The 22,833-nt window shown below is 42.6% G+C and overlaps 1 protein-coding gene across 2 annotated transcripts in view; it reads right to left on the reverse strand.

The window, feature by feature from the left end:
- Positions 1-22,833, reverse strand: part of ADAMTS20 (ADAM metallopeptidase with thrombospondin type 1 motif 20) — a 178,580-nt gene that overhangs the window by 8,084 nt on the left and 147,663 nt on the right. For both annotated transcript variants that reach the window (XM_090042352.1, XM_090042353.1), the window contains 8 exons: positions 15,538-15,711; positions 11,732-11,902; positions 3,639-3,839; positions 3,379-3,508; positions 3,143-3,237; positions 2,953-3,047; positions 2,469-2,602; positions 937-1,028 (listed from right to left, as the gene is read on the reverse strand). In XM_090042352.1, coding sequence (XP_089898478.1) covers positions 937-1,028; positions 2,469-2,602; positions 2,953-3,047; positions 3,143-3,237; positions 3,379-3,508; positions 3,639-3,839; positions 11,732-11,902; positions 15,538-15,711 — 1,092 coding nt within the window. The remainder of the gene's footprint in view (positions 1-936; positions 1,029-2,468; positions 2,603-2,952; positions 3,048-3,142; positions 3,238-3,378; positions 3,509-3,638; positions 3,840-11,731; positions 11,903-15,537; positions 15,712-22,833) is intronic.

Raw genomic sequence — 22,833 nt, forward strand, 5'->3', positions numbered from 1 at the left:
TGTATCCATTGCTGGAAAGTGCACATGAAGCACGTAATGAGAGTGAGGTGGCCCCCTCACAGAACGCTTTCTTGCTTGCCCATCTTACGTTATGCTACTGAGGCTAATGGATGATATTTGGCACCCTTCTGCACCTGAGACTGCTGGACTTTTGTTTGCTTTTTTCATGGTGCTTTCTGGTGTCATTCATGAGTTCCCCAGTTTATAAAGGCTATCCCAAATACTTGTTGGGAAGCTTTTTTTTTTTTTTGCCAAGCAGTTAGTGGCTGGCTAATGTTGACATCTACATCTCAGCTCTGCCCCTCTTTGTGTAAGTGAATATTTTGTGCCACATAAATCATGATAGAGAAAATAGAGAGAGATGATGTTTCTACCCCAAAGGGGATCTAAAGAAAGGGGAAAGAAAGAGAAGGGCTAGGAAAAGAGACTTCTTATGGGGTCACAGAAAAGGAAAGCTTTAGGAACACTGTTGGTATATACTATATGCATAGCTGTCCCGGGGGGGGGGCAAATTGGGGCAACTGCCCTGGGCCCCGCACTTTGTGAGGCCCCGCAGAGACATGTGGAGAGGCCACAGTGACTCCACACTGCTGCTGGTTTCACGGCTGGCCGGCCAGCCAGCGAGCCAGCCATTCAGCAGTCCCCCCCTGCCCCCAATCCACTGCTGAATCCAGCATGGCCAGCTGCTTGGCACACCCCTCCCCTGCTGCCGAATCTGCTGCCGGCTTCCTTGCACCCAGGGGTGGGGCCTTGCACAGGCTGATTTGCCCCAGGCCCCACACCCTACCTGGGTTGTCTCTGACTATATGGTTCATATCAAATGCTGGAGAGAGAGAGACAGACAGACAGATAGACACGACTGCATCTACTATCTAAAATTTATATTAAAATAGATGATTTCTTGCACACTTTTTGGGAGAAAACCCCAGTAAATACCTGTGGGCATCTGGCAGCACTATAGCAATCTCCACCTGTCGCAAAAGGAACAGCTCTTCCATATATAGTCTGAGCAAAGAGAAGGTCTGTAGCTAGTAAACAAACATGACAATTATTCAGTTTTGAAGCAAGTCAGTGTGGAAGCACATGAGCTTGAGTCTCTTATCCTGGGGCAAGTATGATGGAGTAGTGTCAAATCAGATATAGATTCCCTGGAACAATGGTAGGATTAGGAGGGGGAAGACTTCTGGGATGCTGGAGGACTGAGTCATACCCTATAGCATTAACTGCATAGGTGCTACACACAGCACTGGGAAACTTCACGCTGCCAAGAAGTTCCTGTTTAAAAGAGGTGGTTTTGCCATGTTTTCACTGTTATTCACCACTTGAATAGCTGTATGCTTATGTTTTTGCAGTGCTAAAAAAGCATGTGTAGCATTACAAACGTAATGCCTGTCCATTGCCTTAGAGACTAAATGGTTCAGAGGAGGAGAATCTGTCATAGACAACAACCTATCTTCACCCTAGGAACAATACATTAAATTTTACAACCTACTTTGTCAAATGCTAAGAATGGACCATTTGTAGCATCTGATGAAATAGGTTGCAACCTTGGAAAACTCATGCTTCTTTAGACCACCCAATATCTAAGGGCATAGGCAATGACTCTGTGGATGCTCCAGAGCTTAAACACCCACCAAAAAAAATTAGCAGGCGCTCAGCACCCACAAAACCACACTTGCAGATGTTAAAAAAACCAGAAAAACCCAAAACACCAAAACAAACAAAAAACACACTTTACTGGAAGCAGCAGTGTGTTACTTCTACCTGGCTCTGCAATGTCTATACAGATTGGGCAATTAAGTGGGACTTTTTGGTGCTTTTAGCTAAAGCTGATTCAATCAGCTATAAGATAAAAGCCCTGCTGAAGTGACTGAACTTTAGAGATGCTGCAGAGCCGGGTAAAAGAAAAATGCTGCTTCTTCTGGGCATGTGTGGGGCTTGACACAGGAACACACTGAATTAAAAGTAAAGTGCTGTGGTTTTTTTTATTTTTTGAAGTCTACAAGCACCCAGTGGCAAAAAACAAAGTTGGCACTTAGGTATAAGGGGCCACCCTGCCTTACCTTCAGTCTGACTTCAGGGTAATGAGGCTAACCATCTCTGTACCAATTTAGAAAAAAATTAAAAAGCAGGAGCTTTGACAGGCCCCTCAATATTTCTGGATTTAAAAAAAACAAAAACAAATCCATGTGACCTCCATGTGATATTTCTGTTCTTGACAAATACAGATATATAGCTTCCACTATTTGAAAATTATGCATGAGTATGTAAGACTCCCATGAAAATTCAAGGCTTGAACCTCTGAAGCTATGTATGATATTTCCATTAAAATTTAGAAGGGCGTGGGGGTTGTATTTAAATGGCATAATTGGTTTTTAAGTGTGCATTTACAGTAGTTACTACCATTTCAAACTGTGAAAGAGGCTTCTTATATCATTATATTACTATAATAATACATAAATACTTACTTTTAATTTGCAAAGAGATTATGTCAACTCTTATTTTGCTAAAAACAGTGTAGCCAGCTGCAAGGTAGTCATTTCTGCACTCACAATCCTGCCTTCTGCTGCCATTGAAAGGGCACTCATATGGATTTTGTAACCTAGAAGAGAATACATTAGTTTGTAGTCTACTTCTAATATGTAGTACCAGGTTGATAAACAATCAGATCATTATATTTTACCAACAGAATATCATACAACTGCTGAACAGTAAGACTTCCATCTACTTTGGGCCAACTGCAGTCTTAGAATAATCCAGTGTCTCTTCTATTGAAATCATAAAATATTGGTATGCTCAGTTACTGCAGGCGCATATAAATTTCTAATGATATTACTATGACTACATTTCCAGGACTGTGTTCTCCCAAAGAAAAGCCCCTTTTATTTTCGAGGAATGGACATAGAATTCAAGGTCAGAAAACCACCAACTTTGAAAATAAGTCTTTTGTACCTGTATGCATATACTTCAGAAAAGTTGTCTGCTTCACCTTTAACCAATGTTACATATTCTTTGGGATTCTCTGACTGCATGCCCCAACAATATATCTCAAAAAGAAGATACAGCATATTAGCATTTTTTTAATATAAAAAATAAATTTTGTTTCACACAAATATCCCATCATATAAATTAGCAGCAATACCTTTATCATTCTTCCTTTTATGTTAAGTAAATATTCACCGTCTTTTTTAAGTCTTTTTTTAATTTGGATTTCTTTGCAGCTGATGAGAGTCTCACCTTAAAATGAGTGAACAAACCATATCAACATTTTGTTGGCAGAGTCGCATTATAGCAATTACTTGGCAAATCATTGTGCTTCAAAAATAATTATAGGTTTTTGTCTATAAAAACAATCAAAGAGAGCATCTAGTCTCTTACATTCTTTTGCATGACAGATTTTCCTTGATGCTGGTTTTAAACGTGAAAGACACAAGTCACTGGATAATCCATTTTCAGTCATGCATTCTACTCTTCTTTCTTTTATCCCCGCTCCACAAAACACTGAGCACTATACACAGATAACAACCAAAAGTTATTTCATAAGAAAATAATCATTAAAATTAATATCTGTAAATTTGTTCTGATGAATTTTGTTTTTGAGGAAGCTATGGTGGCTTAGCTTGCACATTAACACTCACCTTGCTCCATTTCCCCACTTTCCAAGTAGCTGTGTGTGAACATCCCCTGACATCACATTTATAAATGTGATGGGAAGGTATTACTGGGCATTCTCGATATGCTACAGGTCGAAGACCAAAGGCACGATTATTCTGAATAGCATGGATTCCAACACAATATGTGATCCTCTGCTGGTAATCAAGTGCACAGCTGGGCGAACACTGAAATAAGACCCCACAGACAAAAATATATGTATTTTATGAGAGAATATTTCTAGCACTAATGGAAAGTCAAACCTGACCCTCTTTTCTATGGGAGTATACAGTGTAGTAGCCCATACTCCCAGATATGCCATCTAACAGAGCCTAGTAGTGATCAAGCAGAGTACAGAAGAGAAGCTCAATGTTAGCTATGCATACAGGATCTCTGTGGGAGCTATGCCACCTCCCATTCCCATATAGCCACTTCCTGACAGCAAAGCCCACACTGGTTCCTAAGAGAGAGCATCTGTTGTTACTCTCTCACAGTTCAGGTTTGGATGGAACCAGGGGAAGAGCACATTAACTTTTGGGCTTTGAACTAAGCTCCAGGAGAGGTTCCTTGCTATTTAAAAAAGGAATTTATTATTTGGTTATTTGATTTTATATGCCACTCTCCCCAGAAAAGGTTCAGGCTGTCTTACAATAAAAAAGCTAAAATATAAGATAGATAAAATATGAATATAGAAGAGTGCATAAACAACACTGGTGGTAAAGACCAAACCATTGTTCCCTAACTATTAGTCACATTCTTCAGATGGGTAATCAGGGAATTGCCAGTGGATAATGGTAAAAATCTGTGAAATGCTTCAGCACCTGCAAAGAAGTAGGAGCCATCTAGAGGGGAGAAAGAAAGAGCTTTCTGCTGATGATATATCATTTTCATATGTCATATTACTCATTCACTTTATCTACTTCAGCCTGCTCCAGAGAAGTGCTATATAAAGGTGGTAAGGAACTAGTGGAATGGACTTTTTAATAGAGGTGCACCAATGTATCAGTTGCATATGGGATTAGCACCGATAAAAGGGAAATTTACATTATCACCTATTGGCTTTCTTTTTGTTGGTGTAGCTGATAGTATTCACCAATAAATGTAATTAATTATGCCTTCTGGCTGTGGCCCCCAGACACTGCGTGGCTGTACATGATTAGGTAGAGCAGCTCCATGCAGGTAAGTGTGTGGAGGGGAAGGGGTATTGGGGGGCAAACAGATCAAGGCCCCCATAGTGAAGGAGGGAGTGGGGCAGGGGAAGGAGCTTGGGCTGGGGGCACTGCCCAGCCAGGGTAGTGAATGGGCCCTGGGGCCAGGAGTGGGATGGAGCTGTGGGCGGTTCATCCAGGGAGTATGGGGGTTGGGTCCCTGTTACTGCATGCAACCCCAAGGGGAGGCATGGGGGGCATATGCCCCCTAGATTTGTGCATGTGGCAGATGTGGGCTGCCTGCTGTGGGCTTGGGGCTCTCCACTCTGATGCATTTCCCTCAGGAGCTTTTCACCAGTTGTTTGTCTGCTGGCTGCCTACCTGACAGCAGTGGGGGCAGTGAGTTGTGCCCCCCTGCCAGATGCAGGGCCAGATTAATGCACGGGCCTGAGGGGCTTGGGCCCAGGGGTCCCTGCCAATCAGGTGCCCCCTGGGGTACCAGGGGCAGCACAGCTCAGGCAGGCATCCTGGCCAGGGGTACCTGGGGTAGGCAGCGCAGTCCTCCTTCCCTCCAGCTGGGCCAGGGCCAGAGGCTAGGGGTGGGCATGGGGCTCCATGTGGGTGGTGGTAACTTCCCAGGGATACCTGTTGCCAGGAGGCCCCATGGGAGGCCTCACTTCTACTCTCCATCACCTGTGGGTTGCTTCCAGCACCAGCGCTGCTGGGACAGGATGGGAAGTGAGAGCCCTCCCCTGCTGAGGCCAGCGGAGGGGTGGCACAGAGCCCATGTCCCTAGCCCCAGCCCCAACCTGTCCTGCAGTGCTGCGGGATCGCAGACCCAGCTGTGTGAGACCCACTGTGTGAAGACGTTGGGCTGGGTTGGGGATGCGGCTGCCTTCACCTCAGAAGTGCTCATGCCCCCTGGCTCAACCCAGATGTGTCAAGAAGGCTGGGTGGACCCAGCCACTGCCTCCTGGTGGTCACAGAGGGAACCTGCCCTGTTCTGGTGAGAAGCCTGCAATTTTTCTTTTTGCCCCAGGCCCCAGTAAATCTTAATCTGTCACTGGCTGGGCAGGCAGCGGATGTGTGGTTGGCATGGGGCTCTCAGGCCAAAGGCAGCAGAACAGAGAGCCCTGAGCCCATAGTGGGCAGCCCACATCCACCCTTACTTAGCTCAGCTCTGCCCTGCTTAAAAGTGTCTCCACACTTAAAAACAGTGGTGGCAGCACTTGAACTAAAGCTTGTTTAATGAGCTTTAGTTCAAGCACCTTTGCAGCCATTTTTAAGCACCAGGACACTGAGCCCCTGGATGAGCCACCCATGGCTCTGTCCTGCTCCACGCCCAAGCCCCAGGTCCCATTCACCACCCTGGCTGGGCAGCACCCTCAGCCCCAGCCCCTGCTCCACTTCCTCCTTCACTGTGAGGGCCTCGATCTGCCCCCTCCACATCTCTTCTTTCCCTCATGCCCCTTCTCCTCCACAGACTTGCCTGCAGTGTGCTGCTCTCTACGCTGCCCAGCTGCATACCTGTAAATTGGTTATCAGATCAGTATCAACCACTATGGCTGGTTAATAATCAGCTATTAGCATTGGTCAAAAAAATCTTTATCAGTGCACCCCTACTTTGTAACCTTCATTTCTTGCATTCCCACCCCAGGCTTAATCAGTTCCCAGTGGGTACATCTACACATGTGCTTTACTGTGGAGTTGACTAATCAGGTTCAAAATAAAGTGTCACTATCTACATAGTTCTTAAGGGCTGGAAGGGACCTACATATCATTGGGTCCAGCCCTCCTTTGCAAGATGGCCATCAAGAGGCTTTTTGAAGATCACCAGGGTGAGTACCACCTCTGGGGGAAGCCTGTTCCAAACTCTCAGTATTTGATTTGTAAAGAAGTTTTTCCTTGCATCTAGCCGGAAGCAATCTTTAATCAGCTTGTGCCCATTATTTATTAGCCTTCCCTGGGGGGGCCTTGGTGAACACATGCTCCCCCAGGCCCTGATGTATGCCTTTGATATACTTATAGGTTGCCATCAAGTCCCCTCTGACTCTTCCCTTCTCCAGGCTGAACAGTCCCATGTCTTTTAGCCTCTTCTCATATGACCTGGTGTCTAGATCTCTAATCATGTGTGTGGCCCTCCTTTGGAATCTCTCAAGTTTCTCCACATCCTTCCTGAAGTGTGGCACCCAGAACTGGATGCAGAACTCCAGCTGCAGTCTTACCAAGGCCAACTAGAGTGGGATGATGACATACTTAACCTTGCTTGAGGTTCCTTGGTAGTGTTTGATTAGCTCTGCCAGCAACAGCATCGCATTGGTTACTCATGTTCATTTTGTTGTCTATCACGACAGCCAGGTCTCATTCAGAAGAGGTTCTAGCAAGTGTAGCACTGTCAAGCTTGTAAGTGTGCTGTGAATTATTTCTCCCCAGATGGAGCACTTTACATTTCTCCATATTAAATGATATCAGGTTGAGGTTCACCCACATCAAAAGCATGTCCAGTTGGGCCTATATTGCCAGCCTGTCTTCAAGCATGACCATGCTCCTCCATTGTTTGATGTCATCAGCAAACTTTGCTAGTTCACTTTTAATAACCAAATCTAAATCATTAATGAACACGTTGGAAAGCACTGGTCCAGGTACAAAACCCTGAGGGATGCCACTGGTTACCTTCCGCCATGATGACTCAGTTCCATTAATCAATACTTTTTGGGTCTTACCATGGACCGTAAAGTAGTTGAGGCTACATTTTTCCAATTTTTTCATGGGGACTTCAAGAGAGACCAAGTCAAAGACCTTTCTGAAGTCAGGTATATGATATCAACCTCATTTCCCCCACTCAAGTGGTGAGTAACCTGATCATAGAAGGAAATTAGGTTGGTCTGGCATGATCTGCCTGTAATGAAGCCATGTTGGCTATTCTTCAGAATACTGCCTTCTATTAGCCTGTCTGTAATGGATTCTTTGATAATTTTCTCCAGGATTTTACCAGGGATTTGGCTCAAACTGATTGGCCAGTAGTTGTCCTGGTTCTCCTTCCTCCCTTTCTTAAAAATAGGCACTGCATTGGCCTTCTTCCACTCTTCTCTCACAAGTGCCACAAGTCTTCAAATAACTTTGTCAATGGTCATGCAATGACATCAGCCCGTTCTTCTAGCAGCCTCCAGTGTAGTTCATCTGGTCCTGCTGACTTCTAGATATTTAGCCTTTGTAGTGCTCTCCCACAATATCTATGCCAACAATGGTGGGGGGGGGTCACCCCCACCATGACAATCCTGTATCTTGTCAAGCAGGCTAAAACCCTTGGACTGGTGGAATACCAATGTGAAGTATTCATTCAGGAGTTTGGTTTTGCCTTGAGTGTTGGTTATCAGCCATCCCATTTCATTCATCATATGCTTCCCTTATTTTTTCTCCAACTTCATATATATCTAAAGAAGGACTTTTTGTTGTCCTTGATTCTGGTTGTCAATCTGTATTCAGTTTGTGCTTTTGCTGTCCTGATCTGCTCCCTATAGGTGCAGGCTGCTGCTGAGTACTCCTCTTTAGTAGTTATTTCTAACTTCCATCCTATGTAGGCTTCCCTTTTTAATTTCACGATGTCCATGACTTCCCTGTTGAGTCAAGGGGGTCTCCCAGCCCTTTTGCTGCCTTTTTTATGAAAGGGAATGGATTTTCTTTGAGCTTTTAGGATCATGTTCTTGAGGAATGACCACTCTTCTTGTACCCCCTTCCTCATCGAACAATGCTCCTGCAGGGCCACATCAACCAATCTCCTAAGTTGGCAGAAGTCGGCTTTCCTAAAATCAAGGATTTCTACTTTACTAGCCAATTTCCCTGACTTACAGTGGATGGAGAAAGTAATCATCTCATGGTTACTGTCACCCAGTTTCCCTTTGATCCTCAGGTCGCTCACTAGATTGTCTCCTTTGGCTAGAATCAAGTCTAGGAGTGCCTTGCCCTGGATTGGCCTGTAGGCTTCTTGTCAGAGCTCCTCAACTCAAGTGAGAAAGCTTTGTGAGTGACTGGATCTAGCCAAGTGCTCCAGTCCATGAGATGTCTGGATAGTTGAAGTCACCTATGACAATCATGCTCTGAGAGCATACAGTCAGTTCTCCAGAGAATTCCTGGTTGAGCTGTTCCTCTTGGTTTGAAAGTTTGTAATGAACTCCTATGGTCAAATCCCCTTCCCCATGTTCTCCCTGTATCTTGACCCAGAGGGTCTCAAGTTGCCTTCCTTTGTTTCTGATCTTCACTTCTAGGCAGATGTAATGTTCCTTCACATAGAGAGCAACTCCACTGCCCTTCTACCCAACATGATCCCTCCTATATAGAGGGATCATGCCTGTGGTCCAACCATATGCCTGTGGTCCAACCATAGGTGCAGTCCCACCAGCTCTCTATGATCCCTATGAAATTGTATTGGTTGTTGGTTAGTAGGAGGGCCAGTTCCTCCTGCTTGTTTCCCATACTTCTGGTGTTACAGGGTGACTACAGGGAACTAAGCCTGCTCTAGGCTATAGGCTTTTGGGTGAGCTGTGGAATAACCTGTCCATTGCCTGGTGTCAGAGAAAGCTTCCTATCGTACCCTGGGATGCTGGTTTTGAGGTTGTCATTTTCAGACTTGTGCTAGTGGTTGATGGCCCATCCCCCGGCAATCTCAGTTTAAAGCCCTACCCAGGAGGTCCACCATTCTAGCTGAGAAAAGCTTCTTCCTCTCTGGCATGAGGTGGATGCCACCCCTTCCCAACAGCGTGAAGTCCCAGAGGTGTTTGCCATAGTTGAAGAAACTGAAGCCCTCACAATAGCACCAACACCATAGTCTTCTGTTTACTTCTTCTATGTATCTATCCCTCCTGTACCTATGACCTACATCCAGGAGGACTGAGGAGAAAACTACCTGCACTTCTGACCCCTTGACCACAGTCCCCAGAGCCCTGTAGTCTCTCATGACCCGGCTAGGATTGTTCCTGGCCATGTCATTGATGCCCACATAGATGAGGAGCATGGGGTAGTGCTTGGAGGGCCAGACAAATTTTGGGGTCCTTTCAGCTACATCCCAGATGCAAGCCCCTGGGAAGCAGCAGATGTAACAGATTAGAGGGTTGGGGTGGCAGATCACTCCCTCAGTTCCCCTCAGGAGGGAGCTGTGCACCACAATGACCTTGTTTCTCTTCTTTGTGGGGGCTGGCTGCCTTCCTTCCTCCACAGCTGGTGCTTCTATGGATGACTCTGCTGGCACTGTGAGAAGTGCATACCTGTTTCTCAGTTCCAGGGGAGGAGTAACCTTGGTGCTGCATGCTTTGGGTCCAGAGATGACCATCTTCCAGGCAACTCCAGAATGGGATTCTAGGTCGGTCTCCTTGTTGGCTAATGGGCTTGTGTGCTCTTGCCTCTATGTTCTTCAGGTGAAGGGCCTGGTAGTGATCATCAATCTCCTGCTTGTGGGCCCTGATGGTGGGAAGCCTGCTCACCTCTGCCTGGAGCTCCTTCAACTGGCACTCTAGAGACTTCACTAGGGAGCATACCCCACAAACAGGGGTGCCCTTGCTTTCATTCCCAGATGCTGGCAGTCGTGCCAGGCAGCCCCCAAAGCCTGAACCCATAGGCTCTGTCTGGGTGGAGGCCAGAACCGTGGGCTCCATCTGGGTGGAGGCCTCAGTGGTGTGAGGTGGAGATGGGGATGGAGCATGAGCTGGGGCCAAGACAGGAAGCCGTGGGGTAGGACACATCCCCACCATTGTATGGTAATAGACTATGCTATTACCCATTAACTACCCATTAACTACTACCCATTAACTGTCCTAGGAACTGGCCTGCTTACCTTGTTTGCAGTCCCTGTTCATGGCACCCTGGTCGACTGGGGAAGTCTGGCCCACGCAGCAATCATTCACCAATCACTCAACAATCAGCAATCACTCCCAGCTTCTCAGAGTACATGCCCCAAACACACATAGCCCACCAAACAAACACTCAGAAAAACCAAAGGCACAGGTAGCTGGATCACTTACCTTCCCTGGGCAGGATCTGGTGCCTGGCTTCTCTCCTTCTTCCTTTTGCCCCCAGCAACTGCCTAAAAACTGCTTACCTTGTTTGCAGTCCCTGTTCACTGGCTCCCTGGTAACAGGCTCCCTGGTCACCCAGCTAGCACATGAGTGTTGGTATTAGGATGTAGTAGATTAATTAGCTGCCATTATTACTGGGGACAGTACTAGCTTATGGTGGAGTCATTTACTCCACTGAAATGCACATGTAGACAGTGACAGGGTCTAGCTGGGACACAAAGGTGCTAGCCCTACCCTTTAGCATCCTTATGTCCCAGCTAGCCCCTCTGCCACCACGTGGAGCCTGTGACTGACCATCCGTGCATGCTGCCAGCCCTTGGCTTCTTTGCCGCAGCTCGAAGTGCTGCTGGTCCCAGGCACATGTATAGACACTGCACCTGGGACCAGTTGACTGGTTGAAACAGCTCTGGAGTTTATCACTGAGCATTAATTTCACATGTACATGCACCCAGTATAGTACAAGGTGCAGTAGAAGGTTGCTTATTTACTGCTACTTTAGTCCCACCCAGCAGTGCTCTAACACAGCTCAAACATCAATTATCTCCTCAGTAATGTTCCTCCTACTAAAAGCAACTCCCTTATTTTAGCACCAGCTCACACTAAAATTAGATATAGTTTCTTACTGAAAGTCTAATCCCCATAATCCTTGCAAAAGTCATGGGACATGACCACTCAGGACAACAATACTAGAGTCACAACAAGAACGTATGCCCAGGATAAATGTTCCACTTGGAAAAAGTTTGGATAATTCTGGTTTGAACTAAAATGCCACCTTTTTATACACAATGTATTCTTTATACTGGTATAATACATTTTGATGAATGAAGTGAGATAAAAATTCTGATAGCAATACAATTCATTTACCTGTGATAACTCTCCAGTAATCACAATATAATTACAGGGAGAAAACGAACATTTCTTGGCTGATGGAGGCTTTGTGATAGGATCACAGAAACTTTCATTCACTTCCATTTTGTTTTCATCCACACACTTGACCTTCCGACGTGTTTCTTTTTTTCTACATGATGTTGAGCACTGAGTAGAACAAAAACACATTGTCCATTTGAACTGTTTCTAGAGCAAATCTATTTATGAAATAAAACCTTGAAACAGAATTTTTTAGTGATGTTTGTTCTGTATATCAGCATGGAATATGTCTGGACTCCAGACAATTAATTTTGTTTGCAAAGTCCAGATACGAGCACTACACTGAAAAAAGTCAGCTAAAACTTCAAAATGACAAAATGTCAGACCAGAATAATGGGTGAGTGAAAATGACTATGTTGTGTAAAAGAACAGGAAGCAAAAAGCATTTCAATTAACATATTTATTTACATACCACATTCATCTTGTCCCCTGAAAATTAGCCATTGAAAACTGGGGTGTATACCTCGATCAAGGAGACTGATTCTGAACAGTTTGGTTAAAAGCAAAATCTTGTCTTCATTCTGCCTTCCGAAAACAAGATTTTTTTTTTTATTTGGGAGACATGCAATTAAATACTGCAACATGGAGCAGATAACTTAGTCTTTAGAAAAAATATATTGAAAACATGAGGTTATTAAGAAATCTTGATGAACTGACTAAATGCTACTTTAATAAAAATTGTGTAGAAGTGCACCACAGACAGAGACAGCCCAATGCACACTGCTGGTCAGAAAAATCCAATCTCAAACACAAACGTGTAAGTATCCCCAGAGTAGAATACATATGAGCAAGCACATTCAGATCCACCATTTCCACAGGAGATACAGTATAGTATTCCAGGATCGTGAAAGAATGGGCAGGGCAAGAATTTAAACAATAGAACTTCAAACAAATAGTAACAAACATATGGAATATATTATCAGGAATAGCCAGTAATATAAAAGCATTTCTGCTTGTAATAGAGAGCTCTGAATACCTAGACAGAAAATAGAACTGTTTGGTGTGAAAGGAAAATCCACATTCACTCTTCAAGTATATGTATTTCCTGTTAAAAGTAATCAGTGGTCTAAGCATTTCTGAACTGTGAATAGAAGTTCTACAACTTCTATCTAGCATATCACATTTATAACCATTTTAGGTAATATACTGTGAAGCCATAAGGTGCCAGGGCCATAGCACACTCAATACTAACCAGTATCATTACCTGCAGTATAATGGAGAGGTAAATTCAAAAGATAAATCAGCCTGTACTGCACTCCAAAGCAACATGTTTCCAGAGCTAAATGTTCTATAGTACCCAAGGTATTTAGCTGAGGCATCTCCACATTACACTGAATGGGCTCCAATATCACTGATATTTCTTCATACATGTACCACAGCTGCTCCTGGATGTTTTCTGATTTATCATTAAAATTAGGGCCAGAGGATAGGATAGCTCTCACCACTTGAACTCACTGAGTCCCCCAAATCAAAGACCTCATTACATTCTCTAATATATTTAGCAATGTTTGTATGCTGTTCCAAGGTCTCCAGGTGGTAGCCATTTGTTAGTGTAAAATTCTAATGAGCAGATTAGTGTGCAGAGTAATGAGCAGATTAGTGTGCAGAGTAACAAGCGTTGCTTGTGTCATTAAGCAAAAAAACCTAGAAAAATAGCCAGTCCTCTGCATACTCTTGTGCAATATAGAAGTCTGAAGACTGAAATTGGTCTGCTGCCAGAAAGCCTTGCTTTCCAAAGAGTCCATGAATTCTGTTATGAGATCCTTTGCAAAGGGTGTAAACAAAACTTACATTTATTAAGAGACCAAAGTCTTTGAACAGTGAAGTTACATGTCAAATATTTTTAGAAGACCTTCACAAGTCTTTGATTTTAAAAGCCAATCATATAGATAGGGGCATACAAACAAGTTTTTTCTGCTCAGATGCACTGTTACAAGTGACAGGACTTTTAACCACCCTGCAGGCCATAAACACACTCAATATTTCTGGGTCCACCTGATTCTCCTAGCTCTTTTGGTACCTCCTCTATTTCTCCTGATAGTATCAGGGATGACATTTTCAATACCAAGCACTCACTCATGAGAGGAATCTCTCAACAGGAACGGTGTTTGGGGGAGGTTGGGTGGAGGTAAGGTATTGAGCTAAATGGAATACTCCATTTATGTAATTTCCTGTATCCACTCTCTGATGTTACTCATTTCTGCCTATCCACAAAAAGGAGTCTGTTTTAAAAAAATAAAATCACTGGGTAGGATTAGTGTAAATCAGAGCACACATCTTGACCTTCACATCACGGTTGAGGGAGAAGCTGGTTGCTGCTTCTCTCTCACATACTGTCAGAACGACTTCCTAATCTTCTGAAACCAATTGCTGTTGATTACATGCTTTCTTTTGAGGAAATAATAAAGTGGATTGCTCATGATCTCTGAACATTAGGATTGAAAATCTGGCAGAAGGAATCAGTCGAATGATTTTGCCTACTACCTTTTTTAGGTTTCTATGATCTTAAAACTTGTCTAATAATTATTCATCTGTTGTATTGCTAAACAGCTTATTTCTTTCAAAAAGAAGATCTGTTTCAATTGAAAGTGCAGGTAACCTTAACCAGAAATGGTGACAGAAGATGACACTACTCAGGTTAACTATTTACCATCTAAGAGCAGACTTTGCCACATTTTGACCTTTTATTAAAACCAATTAGCTGATTTGTGCCAGTCCTCCAATTACGCTTGGATTGACCTAGTCAGTATCCCATACATGAAGTTGGTAAGGTGTATATTGTAGTTCACTATTCTGATACTAAGAGTAGGTGAAAAAACTACTCTTTGTCTTTTGACAGCCAAACGTTTTCCTTCATTGTCATAAGGAATGAGATGGGTCTTACCATTGCTATAACTATTGGTAGCCACAGTTGCCACTTTACCACCAGAGGAAAGAGAAATATCCATATGGCTGATATTGGCTTTTTAGAAGCAGGTTGAGAAGAAGTGGATATTCCATACAGATTTGGCAGATGGTAGGTGCCAGAGGGTAACTTTAAAATTATTACTTCCTATTTTTCCCCCACCATCTTGCAAAATTATAGAGAATTTTTTAAGTTATTCCAATTTTATCTGATTCTTGTTCAATTAGTTGCTGGTACTCCACTGAAGAAATTAATTCCTTTTCTTGTTCAGAAATAGTACCAGGTATCTACTGATCTACTGACATTCTTTGTTGGGCATCAACAAGCCCATGGATTGGGATGATCCAGTTGATGTAGCGTATCTGGACTTCACAAAAAGATTTTGACCAGTTCCTTCAACAATGACTCTTAAGGTAATGAGGCTGTCATGGAACTAGCAGAAAGGTCCGCTTGTGGATCAGGAAGTAGTTAAGGAAGAGGAAGCAAAGAGTATGTTTATCTCAGCTCTCACAACGGAGGGATGTAAGCCTCGGGATTTCCCACGTAAGTCTTGCTGGAACATTGATTAGTACAGCCATTGATTAATATATATGAGTACATAAAGGCTTTAATAAAGCAGTGTAGGCCTCACTAGAGCCATGACTGATACATGAACTAATACAAGTTACACAGTACTGCCAGGAAAGGAAATCAGGTACCTCAAGCACCAGAGGGTGCAATACTTGTATGATAAAGGAAGAACAGGAATACACAAATCAGGATGCATGACAGGTGCAGGGTGGCCTGAGATGCCAATGGAATAATACATGGCTTTTTCAAATTGAAAGGTCATACTTACATCTTGCCATTTATCTGTCAGCCATTGGTACTGCATGCAGGATGGTAGCCAACAGTGTCTCTTGCTATGGGGCTGTGTATCCTGGCTGCACATTGCTTCATTCACTCGACCCCTGCCCTTCAGCCTACAGTAGACCTCCCTTTGTTGAATTCCCTCCCCGCAGGTCACAGAGCACTAAAAGGGTGGGGGGGGGGAATCAAAGACAACATGAAACAAGGTACTTGTCAAAATGTTATATAATTTTCCATTACTTCATGTCACTGATAAACCAGTGTTTGCACATTACCAGTATTACACATATATAGTTTCTACTGGTTTTGATCACATAATTTACAATGTTTATTTAAACCTTCTTCACTTTATGTTTGAAAATGTATTATCAAACTGTAAAATTACGATTAAAATACATCTTAAATAATAAAATTAATAAGTTTTACAGAGTAAAGACTCTGATTTTCTAAAGACTTATGGTCTTTGGGCATCTTTACAGGTGCTCGGGGGTGGAGAATTTGCTTACAGCAGTTCTCAGAAGCCACTCTAATTAAAGTGCCCCCAGCACCTTGTGTACTCAGCCTCCCACAGTACAAAATGATGTTGAGAGAGTTTTAAGTAAAGTTTGTTCAATGTGCTTTAGTTAAAGTGCCCCTGCCTCCATTTTGAAGTGTGAAGATGCTGAATACACAAAACACCGAGGCTGCTACAGCATACTAATTAGACTCAATTAATTGAGTCTGCTGTGATGCATTGTAATTACAGTGTGTCAGAGCAGGCGTCCTGCACATCTATCGGCACCTTTTGTGATTCTGTAACTTCAGTCACAATGGGAAGAGTCATTATTCACACATGCAAAGTTCAACATACGAACAGAACTTTCCAAAGTCAGGCCTATATATACATATACCTTATACATATACATATACATATACCCCAGGGGCTGTCATTCCTAAAGCCAGTAATCCTTTGGGCGCAGAAGGAGGCAATCCCATTGCACATGAAAGAGGGCAAAGGGGCCAAGAAACCCTCTTGGCTGAACAGGGAAATCCAGGAAAGCCTAGGAGCAAAAAAAGAGGCATACAGGCTGTGGAAGCAGGGGGTAGCTAGCAAGGAGGAGTATACGTCCTTGGCTCGCACTTGCAGGGAGTCAGTTAGAAAGGCCAAAGCTGCAATCAAACTTAGGCTGGCAATGAAAATTAAAGACAACACAAAGTCCTTCTACAGATATATAAGGAGCAAAAAGAAGGTGCAGGGTAACATAGGACCCCTACAGGGCAGACTAGGGCAATAGATGACAGATAGGAGGGACAAAGCTGAGCTCTTCAATGAGTTTTTTTGCTTCCATATTCCTGAACACAGATCGGAACAAATCTCCCAGTTGGATTATATGTGAGCACAGGAGGGAAACCAGGCCACCAACTGTTAATGTCAACTTAGTGAAGGGAAACTTGGAGGGGCTGGATGTGTTTAATTTGGCAGGCCCGAATGATCTTCATTCAAGGGTGCTGAAGGAATTGGCTAGTGTCATAGCAGAACCACTGGCATGGTTGTTTGAGCACTCATGGTTCTGTGGTCAGGTCTCAGAGGACTGGAAAAGGGCCAATGTGGTCTCTATTTTCAAGAAGGGGAGGAAGGAGGATCCGGGTAACTACAGGCTAGTTAGCCTCACCTCTGTCCTTGGGAAAACCTTTGAAAAAAATTTGTAAGGATCATATTTGTGGGAGTTCAACAGGAAAAATAATGCTGACAGGCAACCAGCATGGGTTCATAACAGGTAAATCCTGCCTGACTAACCTTGTGTCTTTTTATGACTGGGTCACAAAATGCTTAGGCACAGGGGACGAGGTAGATCTAATCTACCTGGATTTTAAGAAGGCCTTAGATATGGTATCTCATCCTATCCTCATAAATAAACTGAGTGGCTGTGATGTGGATGATTACACGGTCAGGTGGATGGCAAATTAGCTAATGGGATGCACCCAGAGTGTGGTGATTGATGAGTCGGCATTGACCTGGAAAGATATGGGCAGTGGAGTTCCCCAAGGTTCAATCCTTGGACCAGTGCTGTTCAGTGTCTTCACTGATGACTTGGATGAGGGTGTGGAGAGCACTCTGTCCAAATTCGTGAATGACATGAAATTATGGGATAAAGTAAACACACTAGTGATCAGGGAACAAATCCAGGCAGATCTGGGCAGGTTGGAGAAGTGGGCGGAACAGAATAGGATGCAATTCAACAAGGACAAATGCCAAGTGCTGCACCCAGGAAGAAGAAATTACTGATACACTTACAGGCTGGGGGGATGACCTTCTCAGCAGTACTGTAGCAGAAAGGATCTCAGAGTCATAGTTGACTCCAAAATGAACATGAGTCACCAGTGTGATGAAGTGATCAGTAAAGCTAACCTCACTTTATCTTGTATTAGTGAGTGCACCACAAACAGGTCAAGGGAGATGATACTTCCCCTCTATGTGGAACTGCTGAGGCCACAGCTGAAGTACTGCATCCAGTTTTGGGTGCTGTACTTCAAGAAGGATGTGGATAACCTTGAGAGGGTCCAGAGGATGGCCACTCATATAGTTAGGGGTCTACAGGTAAGGCTCTACAAGGAGAGATTGAGGAACCTGACTCTCTTCAGCCTCCACAAGGGAAGGCTGAAAGATGATCTTGTGGTCGCCTACAAATTAAATTAATCTGGGGGGAACAGCAAAGGAAAGGAGATGCTCTATTTACCAGGGCACCTCTTGGAGTAACTAGGAACAATACACAAACTGACAGAGAGCAGATTCAGGTTAGACATCAGGAAGAACTTCTTTACCGTAAGGGATAACAGAATCTGAAATGGACTTCTAAGGGAGGTGGTGCTCTCCCCTACCTTGAGGGTCTTTAAGAGGAGACTGGACAAGCACCTGGCTGGGGTCATCTGAACCCAGCGCTCTTTCCTGCCTGGGACAGGGGGTCCGACTCAGTGATCTGCTGAGGTCCCTTCTGACCCTAATATCTATGAATATATACATATATAACATCTTTGAAACATCAAATGTCTCCATTTATTTTTTAGAGAATGATGTATAAAACATTTTGAGGTATAAACATTTATGATTATTGATTATTAGGTCACACTAAAAGTGGAATATGGTGCTATGAAAGAAACAATTGTCAGTATTACTACTTAATTAGAGATATTGCTTGCACCAACTATAAGGTAGAAACTATGTCTTATTCCAGCAATGTTACATCCAGATCCTGGGGTGCTTTTATTGAGCTGTTTCACTGAAATGGGATAGCCAACACAGAACATAAATTTTTCTCTTAAAGGGATACACTTAATTTTGCTCAATTCTTTAAAGATTATGGGTATGCTGTTGTCATTAAATGCATGAACTATAATTGCAGCTCTTCAGAATTTCAGAAAACTGGACACTTGGGGTGCCTGGAGATGTGCAGGACATCTGCTCTGACACACTGTAATTACAGCATGTTGGAGCACACTCGATTCATTGAATTTGCTGGAGGGTGCTAATTAGCATGCTCCAGCAGCCTTGGTGTCCCATGTATTCACACATCCCCGCATTTCAAAATGGTGGTGGAAGCACTTTAACTAAAGCTCTTCAAACCCCACACCCAGGAGCCCCTGATGCAAACTGCATCTGTAAAGATGCCCCTGATGCAAACTGCGACAAGATGACATTGATTCCATCTTTTTAAAAATTTTGTAATGAAATATACTAACATTTTCTTAAATTATGATGCTGTGTGATAAAGTCTAACGTATTCATTTTAAGCTCAAATGCCAGTATCTATTTTATTTCTTTATTTATTTTGTGGACATGTAGTACATCAGCTATAGTATATTCCTCCCAAAGAAAATGGGAACACAACACAAAATGATCACCATTTAAAAAAGTTAAAACTAATGGTTATAACATCTGAGATGTTATATAATATCTGAGATGTAGCCATTTAGAGACATTATGTTTTTCTAGGCTTAATCCTTACTACAAGCCTGTGGGCATGTATAGTCCTAAGTAAAATTGGCTCCAGTCCAAATTAACTAATCCTCATTGTATGGGGATTAAAATTAATCCAAACTAGGGCAGGCCAAATTAGGCAATTTAAACTGTATTAATTACAATGTATACATGTCATTGCTTTTAGGAAAAACAGTCCTTAGGAACTTAGATAAGCATTGCAAACATCAATCCCCTCAAGAGAAACTGAGTTGGGGTTTCTGCAACATAACAGAGGCTATCAGGCACAAAGTAACACCTGGTGATACTAAGCACTTGAGGCTGCATATCACATACTTCAATTACTAAGCCAAGAACTTCTGTCCTATTGTACAATCCCTTCCACCAAGTTATCAAGTTTCATCTTTAAGCTACCCCAATACTTTGGGGAGACCATCCCAAAACTTTACATCTCCAATGCTTGGAAACTTTTTCCCTTTTGAAAGGTCTTGATCTAATCAAGCATTCTTCTCTTTGTCTGCTACCTCTGGGAATTTCTCTTTTCTTCAATTTCAAAGCTCTCCACACTGTTTTTAATCATTGCTGTGCTTGCTTCTTCCCTCAGACCTAATAAAGAATGCTTTGCATTTGAAAGTGTGTCCAAGTCTATCCCAATGATGCAGTTAGTTCAATTAAAGGCACTACCCAAAACAATCTGTGCCTCTCACATATTTCCTGGACCACCATAGATACAACATCATCACTCCAACATTAGAAACCTCTTTCTAATTATTGATCTAAATTTGTTTGTGACCAAAGGGCTTTAAGCCTGTCATGAGATGAAAGTGGAAGCAGATCTCCAACAGTCACTTTTCTTAGTTTCCACTTAGTAAATTATGAGGAACAAAAGAATTTTAAAGATAGGTAAAGGGGGTAGCAGATGGGACAGTACTGCTCGTTCTTACTGCCATGCACAGGTAGACAGAACTGGGGGCATTTGCAACCACCTTGCATTTATGCCCCCAGGACAGAGACATGAGACCATGTCTGTGCAGGTACAACTCCAATGAACACTGATATTCATAAAGTTCTGAGGCTGACTGCCTAGTGGGACCCATGCTGAAATAAATATTTAATTACTTTCATTAATGCCATTTTAAAAAAGTTAATGTAATCCTAGACTTCAGACATGATTATTAAGACTAAGTACATGTTTCAGATATGCACATAGATATTCTTCTGTTATAACAAGAAATAGAAAACAATTGAAAAGGTTCTACTCATACATTTCACGTTGTCATTGTTCCTGCATAGTCGTGGTATGGGGCAGAATGGCAGTCACTATAGGTATTCATTCACATGTCAGTCTAAGTAGCACATGCATGTTCTCATTGTTCATTCTCTGTATTCGTTCTCTGTTCATTCTCTCTCCCCTCCACACCTTGCTGGGCTTCCCCAGGTTGCATCTGCTCTTTGCTCTCCCTAGCACCCTCTTTGGTGCACCGGACTTGGGCTTCTCTAAGACTGTACATATTTTCTCTATCCTGTATCAAGTGGCCAAGGGGAAGCATGACCTAACTTGACCAGTTTCCCAGTGGCCCAGGCCAAGATGGTGACTCTGAAAAGCCACAGATAAACCATCTTGCTAGGGCCACCTGTGACAATGTCCTATAATGTCTTACAAGTCTGACATTTTCTGGTTCAGGTGTATTTCTCCTTTCAATTTGGATAATTCATCTTGCAAGAAAATGTAGACTAGTTTGTGTCATGCTGAGTCATCAAGGGGCCATTCTGCAAGGTGGAAGATGGATGGCTAGCTCTAACTGTGTAATCCCATGAATGGTGTTGGGGGAAGGGGATTCCTTTAACTGGTAATACAGGTGTTTTGCACATGACAAGTGGCTCATGTTCTGGGCCTGGATGGAAGAGGGACATACACTATGTACTTTCACCTTTTCCTTTTAACTTTCTTATAATACAGTATTATAAATTAACAATAATTAATAAAATCTCTCTCTTTTCTTCTCTATTTCTCCCTCTCATGCACACAGGTAGAGGAAAAGATGTTCTTTAACGATTCATCTAATTACTTCCATCCAATCTTTTCCAGACTTCAGCAACCACTAAATCATATGAAGCAATTCTTCTACCTTCCCTGCATCTGTATTTCCTTTTAAGATACCGTCCTTCATAGTTATATACCCAGCAGAGTTCCTGAAATGTCCAGCTTTTAAAGAGAGATAAATAACTCTATGCAATTTGAATAGGAAAGGCACATCCCACAGTCTTTTTATTCATTTTATTTGAAAATCCCAGATGCAAAGTTGAAGGTTTTATTTTCCAGACACTTCTGTAACACAGTCATTAACTTTTCTGGGGTCTACATGTAAGTATGAGGACAGAAGATTCTATATAGTAAATTTTGTTTATTTGGAGTATCCATCATCATCCAGTGATCATCAGGTAGATTGCAATTAACTTCAGACAACAACAAAGAGAGAAATTGGTAAAATGAAGTTTGTCCCTTTATAATTCTTTAAAAAATATTTTTGGTTTTAGTATATCAAACCATTAGGATAATACCTTTAATTATGTTCTAATACAAGAAAAGTACTGAAATTAAATTATTTATGGTGCATAATTATTTTGTAGTAATGCTGTTATTCAGTAAAACATATTTTCACCAAGGTGCATGACTAGGGTAGACTTGCCAAAGATGACTCAGACTATCTCAATTTAAGGTGCAAAACAAAACATCTATTAACGCACAAGCAATAAAGCATTTCAGAGCGAGTCTAATACTGGAACACATTCCCAAACTTCCATACAATAGCTGCTCCTGGCACTGTAATAATAGCTAACTCCTTACTATCTCTATATCTTTTAACTATAAATTGCTTCACTAGTGATCTTTTAAACTACTGTATTTTTTCTCACACAACATGCCCTGGAGTAAGATATACATTTTGTTTTTGAAAGGCAGAACAAAGAAAACAAATCTTCCTTTGTAGGAAGTAATTGTCTATTAGCAGTAAGGGAGCCAAAGTTGCTCATTGTTCTGCTCCCTGCAGATCGCATGAAGATTTTACTTCTACTTTTGCCTGGTAAGTAGTAGAAACTGCTTTTATCATGTTTCTTTCATATAACTCACACTCAAAATCCCAGTGGCTGGTTTTGGGGAAAAGGTGTGTTGTATGTGAGAAAATACAGGTATCACCAATTAGGCTGTGTTAGTTCCACGGTGACATCTAGCACTGATTGAATGACTGATTCACAGCTTCACGCTCTTTCTAGAACAAACTACCATTTTCATCAACTTAAAGAGACTCTGCATTGACAGGTCGATATTGG

Source organism: Crocodylus siamensis, chromosome 4 (genome assembly GCF_052110815.1).
Source record: "Crocodylus siamensis isolate JL-2025a chromosome 4, ASM5211081v1, whole genome shotgun sequence".
In the NCBI taxonomy this organism is placed as follows: Eukaryota; Metazoa; Chordata; order Crocodylia; family Crocodylidae; genus Crocodylus; species Crocodylus siamensis.